At 41.4% G+C, this 14,449-nt stretch overlaps 2 protein-coding genes across 2 annotated transcripts; one reads left to right on the forward strand and one right to left on the reverse strand.

Annotated features, from left to right (window-relative positions):
* Positions 1–1,358: 1,358 nt before the first annotated feature.
* On the reverse strand, positions 1,359–4,700 carry desi1a (desumoylating isopeptidase 1a). The gene is made up of 6 exons (XM_037256939.1): positions 4,502–4,700; positions 4,196–4,217; positions 3,897–3,966; positions 3,512–3,621; positions 3,263–3,385; positions 1,359–2,758 (listed from the first exon to the last, which is right to left on the reverse strand). The coding sequence occupies exons 1-6, from the start codon at positions 4,590–4,592 to the stop codon at positions 2,668–2,670; spliced, it is 507 nt and encodes a 168-aa protein (XP_037112834.1). The 5' UTR covers positions 4,593–4,700; the 3' UTR covers positions 1,359–2,667.
* Positions 4,701–4,987: 287 nt separating this feature from the next.
* Positions 4,988–13,650, forward strand: flii (FLII actin remodeling protein). Its single transcript, XM_037256503.1, has 31 exons — positions 4,988–5,211; positions 5,910–6,020; positions 6,459–6,530; positions 6,822–6,902; positions 6,968–7,215; positions 7,304–7,407; positions 7,521–7,696; positions 7,768–7,925; positions 8,001–8,085; positions 8,156–8,303; positions 8,415–8,545; positions 8,623–8,730; positions 8,817–8,921; positions 9,003–9,182; positions 9,249–9,331; positions 9,402–9,476; positions 9,575–9,658; positions 9,746–9,917; positions 9,986–10,093; positions 10,207–10,398; positions 10,575–10,673; positions 10,762–10,851; positions 10,927–11,066; positions 11,188–11,398; positions 11,461–11,615; positions 11,741–11,801; positions 11,879–12,007; positions 12,169–12,275; positions 12,386–12,491; positions 12,555–12,620; positions 12,692–13,650. Exons 1-31 carry the CDS (start codon positions 5,149–5,151, stop codon positions 12,824–12,826), a joined length of 3,783 nt encoding a protein of 1,260 aa, XP_037112398.1. The 5' UTR covers positions 4,988–5,148; the 3' UTR covers positions 12,827–13,650.
* Positions 13,651–14,449: the final 799 nt, after the last annotated feature.

The following is a 14,449-nucleotide window of genomic DNA, read 5'->3' on the forward strand; positions in this document are numbered from 1 at the left end:
ACTCTAGCAAGGAAGGGTGAATGCCGAGTGATGCGGCAGAAGGTCTCGAGGACAGTTCACATTTCTCCCCGTATTTATGCAGCTATGTATTTAATATGCAAGGTCATGGCAGTGGCTTGACAGAGATAAGGAGCTCACCGCAGCTGTTGACAGAAGGGATTCCAAATGGGTGACCCGGCCAGGTGGTTGGCTGTCCTCAGCAAGTTGGCGGAGATGCTTAGACAGGAGTCGGACTCCGCGAAGAAGTCGTAACAGAGACAAAATAAAGACTTTGTCTCTCATGTTAAAACTACAAAGCGTGACAGAAAATAAACAAAAAAGGAAATGAAAACATGCCCGGCTGAATTGATCGAAGAGGGGAAAGAAGTGATGAGCAGGATTATTCAAATGGGGGCAAAGATAAATATCGGGTTTTGCTAAAAGGTGCTGCAAATACTTGAATCATTTCAAGTGACAGGGTAACCTTCAAAAACGGTACATGAAATCCTCAATTATGCATATCAAATGCTAATTGAAGCATCAAATCCTCACGATGCAGTTCACTGCAAGGGAGACAGCAGAGCCAATGAGAAAAAACAAAAATTGCAAGCCGTTCACCTTGAAAGAACTTTCAATCTGCAATTTAGAATGCATTTCATCTCCACAGCTAAAGCAACTTATCTTTGTGTTTTTGTTCTTCCACTAGAGAGGTGGCAGAAATAAAAGTGTAATCTGACCAAAGTAACTAAAATAGAAATTATTAGAACGGTCTGTCTGTACAGTATGAGTAACACAATAATATGTAAATCACAAATTTGCCCAAAAGTGAAACGGGAAAGCTTTTTCAAACAGCCCAATGCACAACACAGGGAAACCCGGATGTATCTTCAATAAAATGAGATTTATAGATCAGGCACGGTGGGTGCGTGACCTGTGACCTAATGATTCCTTTTAAATCACAGACAATGGAGCCAAACTCCATTCAGTATTGAAACGCATTTAAACTACAAAACAATTGAAACACTGCCCCTTTGTGGTTGGTCGGAGAACTGCAGGAATATTTTCTCATTACTTCCTCTTCTAACTGCATGACGTGTTTATGGCACTCAAATGAAATTTATCTCTGAATAACACAATATCAATTTAATTTTTACCAATACAAAGTATAATTTGTATTTTACGCGGTCGCATTGTTGTTAAAGCAGCTATCAAAGCCCAATGTAATGCTGTGATCGTACCAAGGTTCCTTAGCACCATAACTCCACTAGAGGGCAGCAAAACACTACTATTGTCAAACAAAACCCTCAATTCAATCAATCAATATGTTCACGGAGGCGCACAGCTTCAATAGAGTTTTGCCAAAACAACACAAGGATTCGCCAAGAATAGACAATGGCTTTATGAGTAGGACATGTAACAAAAACAATCACAAACAATAGCAACAATACGCATTAATGTAGGAGAGATGTCTAACTATAAATAGTGGTGGTTTATAAGGATAAGATACAATAACAAAAACAAAGAGTTGTTCATGAATACAATTCAGTGGTCAGACTATGTCAGTTACTTGGGTAGTCGTTCACAATAAAATGTTTAGAAAGGATTTGCGTGACTAGGCAAAAATACGGGTCGAGGTTGCAAAATGGCTGGCACCAAGGCAAAGTGAGTTTTCACAAGTTCTTCAAGCGGGTTAATGCTGGTTGAATCAGTCTTGTGTTCCTGTCCTTTCGTTCTCAACTTTGCTTCCACAATGACCTCACATTCGCCTCATAACTTATAAAATTTGTTCTCTGCAAATTACGCATTCTCTCAAATTCTCTGGCGGCATCAGATAACCGGGCACTAACATTAGTGTTGCTGTTTTCCTACAGATGCGTATCAAGAAATCCACAGTTGACACTGGTCCCCAACATCTCCAAAGTTTTTACGCATCCAACAATAAAAGGTGATTAGAAATGTCAAGTTCTTCAGCAAAACAGAGAGGAAATGAAGGCACAGATTTGGAGTACCAAACACGCTTGCACACACACTCTGGTGTAGGACGAAAGGGTTTTGATTCCACTAACTACTGCACCACAAAAAGGTCTTCAGCGTGAGTTGTTTTTACCGGTTCCAAAACTGCAGCGGGTCCAATCATATGCTAACATTGTAAACAACAGCGTAACAAACTGAACGATAGCATCTGGTAGGAAGGCGGGTTGAATCAAACACTACAAAAGGATCTGTGATGGAGAATTACCGAAAGCAAAATGAGATATTTAAATCGGTTGACAAAAAATATGGATATAAGATTTCAAATTTGTGATCCTAAAACAATATATTAAAGATGTCTGAAAGAATGTGCTCCATTGAAGTCAGCAGCAGGAGTCTGTCACCGTGTACTTGAGTCCAAATGGGACTACGCTAGCTTGGTGCACCAATCATTATAATAATAGTGCAAATTGTTTAAATCAACTCTCATTTTGGCTATGATTAGATGACGCCAGTCTAGCTAAAGTTTTGGTAGTTGCAAAGTTAACTGAATCAATCTTGTTACCTTTAAAGGCTTAATATTGTCTTGTTTTCTAAAAACATACGGCAAGCGATGCTTGTTGGAGGAAAAAAGAAAAAAATCTATGAAAATTGAAATCGGTGACTCCTTGCTGACTGACTCCAAGAAAGTGAGACTATGTGCGTTGCTCCTTCAGTTTAGATGTTTCTCCCGCCGTTGATGACGTTGCCGCCAGGGGGGGCGATGTGGATGGAGTCCAGAATGGGGCGCAATATCTGGCCAAACGGTCTGGAGATGAAAGCAGATTGGTACCCTCAACAGAATCCTTGCACAATTATTGAATCATACCTTAAGTGGGGTATGAGGTATTAAGGAGGGCTGTCACATTCACATGACAAAAGATTTGACTTGAAAATTGAAACCTTTTTTATTTTTTAATGTATTAAACATCTCCCTAAATTATTCATATATATATATATATATATATATATATATATATATAATTATTTTATTTATTTTTTTTTTTTATATATTTATATTGCTTGCATCACATCATTACAGATCATTGCATCATTACACAACAAGTCACCTTGTTTGTTCCCGAATGATCAGATGAATATACATATATAAAAAAAATAGTCATCATACATGTGTTTTGTTGTTGTTGTTGTTTGTCTAGGCAAAGACCCCAATAGAAAGGCGATTTTAATCTCAGTGATTTTTTTGCCTGATTAAATAATACAAAATATAAAGCTTAGACTAATTTAAGCGGACAGGTGTGGTTAAACTCACGTGGAGAGGACTTCGGACGGGAGGTCGGTGATGTAGGAGGGGATGGGCGTGCCCGTTAGGAACTGAGCAACCTCGTTGGTGAACGTGTTGCAATTGTGCTCAAACAGTCGATACCTGTCACCTCTGGAAAAAGAAAACAAGAGTGGATGCTTCAGATAACTGCGATTGGTCATTCCCAATGATTATGTTTAGCTTTTATGTAAGTTCATTGAAACAATTATAAATGGTGTGAATAAGTTGTAAAGGCACCTGTAAGTGCTTTCTCCCAAAGACGAGAGATATTCCATGAAGATCTCCTCTGAAACTTCGGTCTCACCGAGTTCCACAACTGTGTCTGGAGGTCCCAGCATTGTTCCACCCTGGAAAACGCACCGCCTTATTACTGGGCCATTCTGAGTTGTAAAAAAAAACACTACTACACGTGTCTTTTTTTTTCTTTTTTTTTTTAACTAAATTTGGAACAGGATATAATAGTTTCTGAGAGCAATCTGAGATACACAATAGAAACCTGCAACAATCCTGATCAGTTGATTTAGATGTGTTGCAGTAGAGACACATGGAAAAGGCAGGATAAATAAATTAAAAGATACAAGTAGGCAATATTGTAAAACAGTAAACTGTCAAATAAACTTACAGGTGGACAGCTGGAAATTCCTTCACCTCCAAAAAAGAACTCATCCCCATATGCCACTATGGCTGTGTGCCTAGAGAAGAATAACACAGTGTTGCAGTAATATTCTAGAATGGACTGGAATAATTATGCATGGTTTTTATAACTTCCTAGAACACACCACAGCACCAATCAGAAGACTGTTTAAAAAAAATTATATAATCTGCTTCGGGCCCCAATACTATACTAGCAGTCAAGCAAACTTGAAATGACTAAGCGATTTAACTCTTAGCAATGCCAATTCATAAAACTTGGTTTCATACCATATTCCATCCAGTTGTTTTCCTGTTAAATAGAAAGAAAAATGCGTTAGAAAGTGAAGGTGGTTAATTAATAATTACAATATCAAATCAAAATTAAGCATTTTTAGCATTTTTTTTTCATTTAGCAATCAAATGTCAACAGGGACATACATGAAATTTGGCACATTGTTTACACACACCTTTAAACGGTGTTAACTATATTTTAAAAACAAAGAAAGAAAGAAAGAAACATTGTTTAGTAGAAGCTGAAAGCCGACGGCGTGATGCTAGTGAAGCCGGGGTAAACGTCTCATTCGATGTACTCACCCAGCATGATAGGACTGAGGTTGCGTGCCATACCTCTTGACAGATCGTAAACATATAACTGTACATTGTATCTTGTACAATTATTCTCCATAGCGAAACCTTCTGGAAAAGGTATTTGGTGTCAGCTGTCTACGATTGAAATCTTTCGAGTCACCGCTGAATGGGAGGGCCTTTGAATATGACGTCATTAAGTATAACAAGCACTTCCGATTTTAGTGCTTTCAAAATAAAGGTTTGAGCAGGAAGCGGCCACAAATATTTTGAAAATCAACATACATTTTTTGTATATGTTCACGGCAAAAATACATGAACATTTCAGTACACGCTGTTAATTTTCGGCCTATATGTCGCAGATTTGCATTGCCACACTGAATTTCTGTTATAAAAATCAGAACATAAAATTTAATTTGTTAACTTTTGTTTTACACAAATTGACAACCTGTGAAACCACTGGGAGGCGCTGTCTCCTTATATTTAGTTGGCGTGGAATTCAACGCAAAGGGTTAATTTGCAAATGACGCCAAGTTTCGAGGTTTATAATTGGGGGAAAAATAAGACGAAGCGTCGTCCGTGAGCTCACGAGCTCCGCCAACTCATTTGTACCAAAATAGCTTGGCGACGGCTGAGCCACTGACATCACCGCAGAAATGGCTGCCACCGGAGTGCTTCCCTTTATACGAGGGGTGGACCTCAGTGGAAACGACTTTAAAGTAAGAATTTCATATCCAATTCACCTATTTCTTATGCTTGTCTGTGTTTTTATCAAACTGACAAAATTTGAGCCAGGTGAACGGAACCACAAACGATTAAAAAACAAAACACTAGTAGCTTAGCTTCATGCTAGCTGGGCGTTAGCCAGTTATCAGATATTTGTCATGAGACAGTACAGTCAAACATTTGTGTCCCAAATAAATACAAAATGCGATTCCTCTCTGATCAATCCTACTAAATTTAGCATTTTATTATGGAGAATATAACTGAATTCACACCTAAATTCAGTGGGCAAACTTGGTGAACGGATATAAGACGAACGATCAACAAAGAATAAAATGGTTTATTCAAGTGAGGGAATTTATTGATCGTATTTGGTAGTTTGACAGTATTGACAGCTGCGTCGAGACGTATGTTATTTATCCGTTAATAAACTTGTAACAACAATAACTGTTTACTGCGACTAACTTCCATGACACTTTTGACAATAACAGTATCAATCCAATGTACAGTACTTAAACATTTTTAAATCCAGTAATGCTATATTTAATGTTAACACATTTTGTGTTGGTATTTAACATCCAGTAAATTGGAGGTTTTAAGAATTTACAGCAAATGTACTCAACTGTTGCCATGTAAACAAACATCATATTAAGGCTGTAGTAAATGTTTGATCTTCTGTCTTTTGGACCCTTAGGGAGGATATTTCCCCGAGCATGTTAAATGCATGAGTAGTCTGCGATGGCTCAAATTGAACAGGACTGGACTGTGTTACCTCCCGGAGGAGCTCTCATCTCTGCAGAAGTTGGTGAGAACATTGCTTCTTGTGTGGCGCCTGTTTATTGCATATTGGATAATCTTAGCACTGGTATTTTCCACCTGAAGTAAAAATATTTGCGCAATAAAATGTTTTGTAGTCCGACACCAGCATGCAGTCAACCATAATGTGTCAAGTATTATTGCGTAACAGTGTTGTAACAATTGTTGCTTCAAACACACTTGTTTGGAAATAAATTTGGGGTGATTAAGAAAAGATTGCATCAGTAGACTTCTTTGAGGAAATGTAATCTATTTCTGTTTAGATGCCCCATATCCCTGATGGGATTAGTGTGGCCACTAAACTTAATTTGTTTGATTATTAACGGTAAATGAGATTATTTTGAGTGTGTGCATGTTTTTTTTTTTTTTTTAATCTTGAAATTATTGAATCACTACTTACCTTTGTGTTTCTTGTTCTATTCCTCAGGAGCATATCTCAGTGAGCCACAACAGTTTGACCACTTTACACGGGGAGCTCTCCAGTTTGCCAAACTTGAGGGTAATTAACATGTACACAATTCAAATATGCTGCCAGAAACATTGAGATGAAACCAAATCTGTTGTGGGACACTGGAAACATTTTTGTGTAATTGTAATGATCTGTTCTAGGTTTAACCAATGTACAAAAAAAAAAACATAGCCTCTTCCCACAAAGTCTGAATCTGCTGACTAGGCTCCGTACTGTACATGCAGTTCCTCTTTTATCACGAATGTTAACCTATTGCCAGAACAGAACATGACTTGGTCAAACTAATTTAATGTACAATAACGGCATTTCCTTTGTGTGCAGGCTGTGGTTGCCCGTGCCAACAACCTAAAAAACTCTGGAGTCCCGGATGACATCTTTCAACTTGATGACCTCTCAGTGCTGGTATGCAATTTTATTTTAGCTTTACCAGTGCAGCAGAACATAACTAAATTTCAACTAACTCGTAGGACTTGAGCTACAACCAGCTGACAGAGGTCCCCAGAGACCTTGAGAACAGCAGGAACATGCTCGTCCTCAACCTGAGCCACAACGGCATCGACGCAATCCCCAATCAGCTGTTCATCAACCTAACAGATCTGCTGTATCTGGACCTGAGCGACAACAAGCTTGACAGTTTACCACCTCAAATGAGACGTCTGGTTCATTTACAGACTCTCATCCTTAACAACAATCCGCTCATGCATGCACAGTTGCGGTAAGAAGGCGCATTTATTATCTAAAAAAAAAAAATCACCATCTTGAAATGTCTTTCTGGATTATTTTTGCTCCTTCTGTGTGAGCAGCCAGCTGCCTGCCATGGTGGCATTGCAAACGCTCCACTTGAGGAACACCCAGAGAACACAGAGTAATATGCCCACAAGCCTGGAGGGTCTGTTGAATCTAGCAGGTAACAGTCTATTTTTTTTTTTCTTTTCAATGGCCATTTAAAATTGATTGACAGCTGGATGAGTGCAGCAACATGTTTGAGTTGTTCTCAGCTCCCTCTTTTCCTCCTTACAGATGTTGACCTGTCTTGCAATGACCTGACTCGGGTGCCGGAGTGCCTCTATTCACTGGGCAGTTTGAAAAGACTCAATTTAAGTAGTAATCAGATTACAGAACTGTCGCTCTGCATCGACCAGTGGACCCAACTCGAAACGCTGAACCTTAGCCGCAACCTGCTTACCTCATTGCCTGTAAGGATTTCTGGGGTTTGTTTACTTCACGTAATCTACGAACATAACTCAAAACTCTATTTCTCATCTAGTCGGCCATCTGTAAGCTTTCCAAATTAAAAAAGTTGTACTTAAACTCCAACAAACTGGACTTTGATGGAGTTCCGCCTGGTATGGGGAAATTATCCAATCTCACAGAGTTCATGGCGGCTAACAACAACCTTGAACTCATCCCCGAGGGACTTTGTCGGTGAGTTCAAGAGTTTATACAGCGGATAGGATCACACTACATAAATGACCTTTTTTTTTTTTTTGTGTCATGCAGTTGTGGCAAGTTGAAGAAGCTCGTGCTGAACAAAAACCGCCTCGTGACACTGCCGGAGGCCGTCCACTTCTTGACTGACTTAGAGGTACAAGACGAAGCTCATAAATTATTGAAGTGTACAAACAAGCAATACATTCTTATGTTCATCTTTCTAGATGCTGGATGTGCGCGAGAACCCTTGCCTAGTGATGCCTCCGAAACCCGTCGATAAAGCGAGCGAGTGCTACAACATCGACTTCTCCCTGCAGAACCAACTGCGGCTGGCTGGAGCCTCGCCTGCCATCGTGGCCGCTGCCGGAGGAGGTGAAAACTACTCGACGGAACAATTTGACACGCATGGTTCCAAAGATAAATATTTACCCGTTTGAAAATTCACACGGTCGTCCTGACGCATGAGTTTTGTCATGTGCGCAGGGGCCGGCTCCAAAGATCCCCTGGCGAGGAAGATGAGGCTAAGAAGGAGGAAGGACAATTCTCAGGATGATCAGGCCAAGCAGGTGCTGAAGGGCATGAGTGATGTTGCGCAAGAGAAGAAGAACCTGGAGGTGAGAAAAGCAGCTTCAAATGAAAAGTGCTTTTCAATGTGCAGAGGAAGAATGATGACCTTGTGGCCGTTTTGTAGGAAAATGGAGATTTAAAATACGCAGATTTAAAGGTGCGGCGCTGGGATAAGGGTCTGGAGAAGCCTCAACTGGACTACTCAGAGTTCTTTACGGATGATGCGGGGCAGGTAATGTTCTGTCTCTGGAAACTGCGCGCTATTATTTTTCCTCATTGTGTCACAAATGCACCGTCAGCATGTCCTCTCCATTTTAGGTGCCAGGCGTGAGCGTGTGGCAAATTGAAAATTTTATTCCCATGCAAGTGGATGAAACATTCCACGGGAAGTTTTACGAGGCCGACTGCTACATCGTCCTCAAGGTAACCTAACGCAACCAGCCGTCACTTACGTGGATTCATCAGTACACGACTGAGAATATTCCCTCGGTGTCTTGCTCGTAGACGTTCTTGGATGACAACGGAGCGTTGAACTGGCAGATCTACTACTGGATTGGCCAGGAAGCCACGCTGGACAAGAAGGCCGGCGCCGCCATCCATGCTGTCAACCTCAGGAATTTCCTTGGAGCCGAGTGCAGGACAATCAGGGAAGAGATGGGAGACGAGAGCGAAGAGTTTAGTGAAGTATGTGAAAACAGTTTCTTAATATCTCGCCGGCACACGTGTCAACATTGCTGTCTTTCGTTCAAGGTGTTCAACAATGAGATATCCTACATCGAGGGAGGCACTTCCAGTGGCTTCTACACTGTGGAGGACACACATTATCCTGTCAGGTAGGCTCCACTCTTAGCACAGGAAAAGTTCAATACATTACAAACCCACCAAACATTTGTGTTTGTTCAGGCTCTACAGAGTTTACGGCAAGAAAAACATCCGACTGGAGTCGGTACCTGTGACGGCTAGCTCGCTCGATCCACGGTACCTCTCTTTACTCATTTGCATATTCACCATTTGGCGGCTACGTTTGTGATACTTGAGTACAATAGTGATTTGATTTCTTCTTTCTGTTTTGGCAGCTTTGTGTTCCTGTTGGACAATGGACTGGAACTCTTTATCTGGAGGGGAGCCAATGCTACGCTTAGTGGTACCACAAAGGCCAGGTCAGGGGAGAATAATAATAGTTGGTGCAAATTTTGCCCAGGAGTTAATAGAGAGTTCAAAAAGATTTTTTTCTTTTCTCCTTTTAGGTTATTTGCAGAGAAGATCAATAAGAATGAGCGGAAGGGGAAGGCAGAGATTACAACTCTAAAGCAGAGTCAAGAGCCTCCAAATGTCTGGGAGTTACTAGGAGGACAACCGGAGGAGATCAAGAAACACGTTCCAGATGACTTCTCGGCTGTCAGACCCAAACTTTACAAGGTCAATTTGGATTTGGGTAGCAAGCTAAGACACAAAAGTACTGAGTGGTTGTCGATGTTGTCTTTTAGGTGGGTTTGGGTCTTGGCTATCTCGAGCTTCCTCAGATTAACTACAAACTGTCTGTGGAGCACAAAGACCACAAGATTAAACTGGACACACTGCCAGAGCTCAGATTGGTATGTAGCAAAACGGAATAACAACTCATGAGCCCCATAAAGTACAAATTGTACACAAATCACATTTGCCAGTTTCCATGTGACCTACTTCCATTATCATCTCCGATTTTCAGCTGCAGTCACTGCTGGACACCAAGTGCGTATACATTCTAGACTGCTGGTCTGACGTGTTCATCTGGATCGGGAGGAAGTCTCCCCGACTCGTACGAGCCGCCGCCTTAAAACTGGGTCAGGAGATCTGCTCCATGCTGCACCGGCCCAAACACGCATGCGTCACCCGGAACCTAGAGGGCACCGAGTGCCAGGTTAACAATTCCTGCCATACTTTTTTTCTTGGATTTTTTTCTGTTTCAAAAATCTGTTTCAAAAATGTTTCTGTTTTCAAAAATCAAATGTTTTTTTTTTACTTAAAATAATTTTAACCAAATTGTGTTTATAAACAGCAATGGTATATTGAAAACGCTCGTCTCCTCTTTACCAGGTGTTTAAATCCAAATTCAAGAACTGGGACGACGTGCTGAAGGTTGACTACACCAGAGCTGCGGAGACGGTGCAGCAGACAGACAACCTACAGGGCAAGGTCATTGATAAGACACGATAAGGCACATTTATCTTCAATCGAGATGATGGCTTTACTTCACCGGGGGTTTCTTTGTTTTGTCTGCTAGGTGAAGAAAGACACAGAGCAGAAAGACCAGATGAAAGCCGACCTCACGGCGCTTTTCCTCCCCAGGCAGCCGGCCATGCCGCTCACCGAGGCAACAACGCACACACTTACTGACCAGACCACAAAGTGGCGGCCTCCGCTCATGTTTTTCCCATTCTGCGTGTAGGCTGAGCAGCTGATGGAGGAGTGGAACGAGGACCTGGACGGCATGGAAGGATTTGTACTGGAGGGCAAAAAATTTGCTCGTCTCCCAGAGGAGGAGTTCGGACACTTTTTCACTCAGGATTGCTACGTCTTCCTCTGCAGGTGTGTGTGTGTGTGTTCCTTTCACGTAGGAATTGGGATGAGGCTGTGGGGGGAGAAAAAAAATGGATTGTCAGTGTGATGTTAACATAATAAAGAGTTGTGTTAAACTATCTCACCGTAGATACTGGGTGCCCGTGGAGTACGAGGACGACGAGGAGAAGAAAGAGGGCGAAGACAAGAGAAAAGAGGATGAGGAGGATAAACAGGCCGAGGAAGACTTTGAGTGTGTGGTGTACTTCTGGCAGGGTAGACAAGCCTCCAACATGGGCTGGCTCACCTTCACCTTCTCTCTGCAGAAGAAGTTTGAAAGCCTCTTCCCGGGAAAACTCAAGGTAAAACCCGTCAAGCATGACGTGACAAACAAAGGAATCATCTGCTCCGGGTTGTCTTTCAGGTGGTGCGTATGACCCAGCAGCAGGAGAACCTCAAGTTCTTGTCACACTTTAAAAGGAAGTTCATCATCCACAAAGGGAAGAGGAAACAAAAAACAGATTCAGCCCAGCCGTCACTCTATCACATCCGCACCAACGGGAGTGCACTTTGTACCAGGTAACAAACAACAGCGCTGCACAGAAAATGCCTGTGTGGCATTTAGGGAACGTCTGTAAATTACATTATTCTGTTGAGTAGGGGGAAATACAGAAAATAATCATTTAGTCACTTCTCTCTATTAGAACCATCCAGATTGGAACGGACTCTAGCAATCTCAACTCGGAGTTCTGCTTCATTCTCAAAGTGGGTATTGGGTCATCTTTGAGATTTTTAACGTCCGCTCACCTACTCACGGAACGTCCTCGCTTGTGGCCACACAGGTCCCCTTTGAGAGCACAGACAACCAGGGCATCGTTTACACCTGGGTGGGCCGAGCCGCCGATCCCGATGAGGCCAAGCTGGCCGAGGACATCATGAACAGCATGTTTGATGACACCTACAGCAAGCAGGTACCACAACGGAAACATTACAGGCATTTGTTGAGAAATACTGCACATTATATTTAATTTCAAAACATTCAGAAAAAATGATCAATTCAAACAAACTTACCCTAGAAAATGGATGGAGTTGGGTTTTTACAAGTCCGGCCATGCTCATTTTGCTCTCCAAGGTCATCAATGAGGGGGAGGAACCTGAGAACTTCTTCTGGGTTGGCATCGGTGCACAGAAGCAGTACGACGAGGATGCCGAGTACATGAAATATGCTCGTCTCTTCAGGTGAGTTTCAAGCCAGCAGTACGGTTAGTGTGAGCTTTTTTTTTTTTTTTAAACAACTCTCTAATGTGTTTATTGTAGTTCAAAATTAAATTGGTGGCACTTCCTCTTAGGTGTTCCAATGAGAAAGGTTATTTCTCAGTGTCCGAGAAGTGCTCCGACTTCTGCCAGGACGATTTGGCTGATGATGACATCATGTTGCTCGATAACGGCCAAGAGGTAAGAGAGATTAGTTAAACTGTTGTTTTGGGCCGAAGTTAAACTTAACTGTGTCACCTGCAGGTGTACATGTGGGTCGGTACTCAGACGAGCCAAGTGGAGATCAAACTGAGTCTCAAAGCCTGTCAGGTCGGTAAAGTCTTTTTTGTTTTTGCTCTTGGGCACGCTGTATTTTTGCTCACTAAACTCTCTTTTTGCAGGTGTATATCCAGCACATGCGCTCCAAAGAAACTCAGCAACCCAGAAAGCTGCGACTGGTGCGCAAGGGAAACGAGCTGCACTGCTTCACACGCTGCTTCCACGCTTGGGGGGATTTCAAAACTCCCCCCGCGTAGACACTCGCACGCATCCGGCTGCCAACTTTCTCAACTGCAGGGTGTCCCAAACTTTTTCAGCTCATTAATATTACAAGATGACATCTCAATTTACTTAAAATATTTCATACCAAATGAACTTCAAACACATAAATTCATGATAGTAAACAAATTAAAAATCGATTTGCTAATATTTACAAACCACAAGGATAAGGAATATTTGTCCAAATGGCATTCTATGGTAGTTTTCTCCTCTTATGATGATATATAACAGCAAATCTGCACACTGCTGAGATTGTTTGGATGAGACACTCGTGCCGTAAATGCTTAGTGCCATTTTGCACAGCTCGTCTGAAGCACATTCTGTCATTGAAGACTGTTAAGACTTTAGCTCTTGGGTGGAATGTTTATTTTTGACATACTTGATGTTACATCCATACACTGATGGTGATGCTGCACGCCTTGTTGCTTTTTGCCAGACACGCCAGTCATATCGACGCTTTGTGTGACCCAACGTGCAGTCAGCAGAAACCCTTATTCATTCGGGCTAAAGTTGCGCAATTTTACGGGTTTAAAATCTATTGTTTGGATAATATTAATGGGAGAGAACATATCACATAAGTTAATTTTTTTTCTTTTCAACATTGAAGAACAGACAGACGAATCATGTGCTTGTCCAAGCATGATATTTACAAATCTTTCTTATCTGAGGTTAACTGTGTGCCTGTTAAATGTTTAAGTCTCACAAGCACATACGAATGTGCCCATGCTTGTGATGCCACCTGCAGATGCTTTATTTATGTATTTTATATGACAAAAAAATAAAATCATCACATCAATAATCACTTTTGTTACTTTGTGATTCAACAGCAAGGCTCGGAATCAACTAATGCGGGGGTGTCAAACTCCAGTCCTCGGGGGCCGCGTTCCAACATGTTTTCCAAGAGTCCCTCATTAAGTGCACCTGTGTCAAAAGTTGGACTCCTGCAGAAGGTGAAAATGAACTGATCTTTTCACTCAGGTGTGTTTAACGAGGGTAACTTGGAAAACATATTGGAACGCGGCCCCCATTCCCTCATTAAGTGCACCTGTGGCAAAAGTTGGGCTCCTGCAGAAGGTGAAAATGAACTGATCTTTTCACTCAGGTGTGTTTAACGAGGGTAACTTGGAAAACATATTGGACCGCGGCCCCCGTTCCCTCATTAAGTGCACCTGTGGCAAAAGTTGGGGCTCCTGCAGAAGGTGAAAATGAACTGATCTTTTCACTCAGGTGTGTTTAACGAGGGTAACTTAGAAAACATATTGGAACGCGGCCCTCGAGGACTGGCGTTCGACACCCCTGAACTACTGTAACAAAAGCTCTAATTTTGACTTATATTTGAGATATAGATATATGATATATAGATGCATATAAATATATAGATACAGATAGATAGATAGATACATATAGATAGATATAGATGTATAGATATAAATAAATATATAGATACATAGATGTAGATATATAGATGCATAGATGTAGATATACAGATGCATAGATGTAGATATACAGATGCATAGATGTAGATATACAGATGCATAGATGTAGAAATATAGATGCATAGATGTAGATATACAGATGCATAGATGTAGATATATAGATGT

This window comes from Syngnathus acus, chromosome 8 (genome assembly GCF_901709675.1).
Source record: "Syngnathus acus chromosome 8, fSynAcu1.2, whole genome shotgun sequence".
In the NCBI taxonomy this organism is placed as follows: Eukaryota; Metazoa; Chordata; class Actinopteri; order Syngnathiformes; family Syngnathidae; genus Syngnathus; species Syngnathus acus.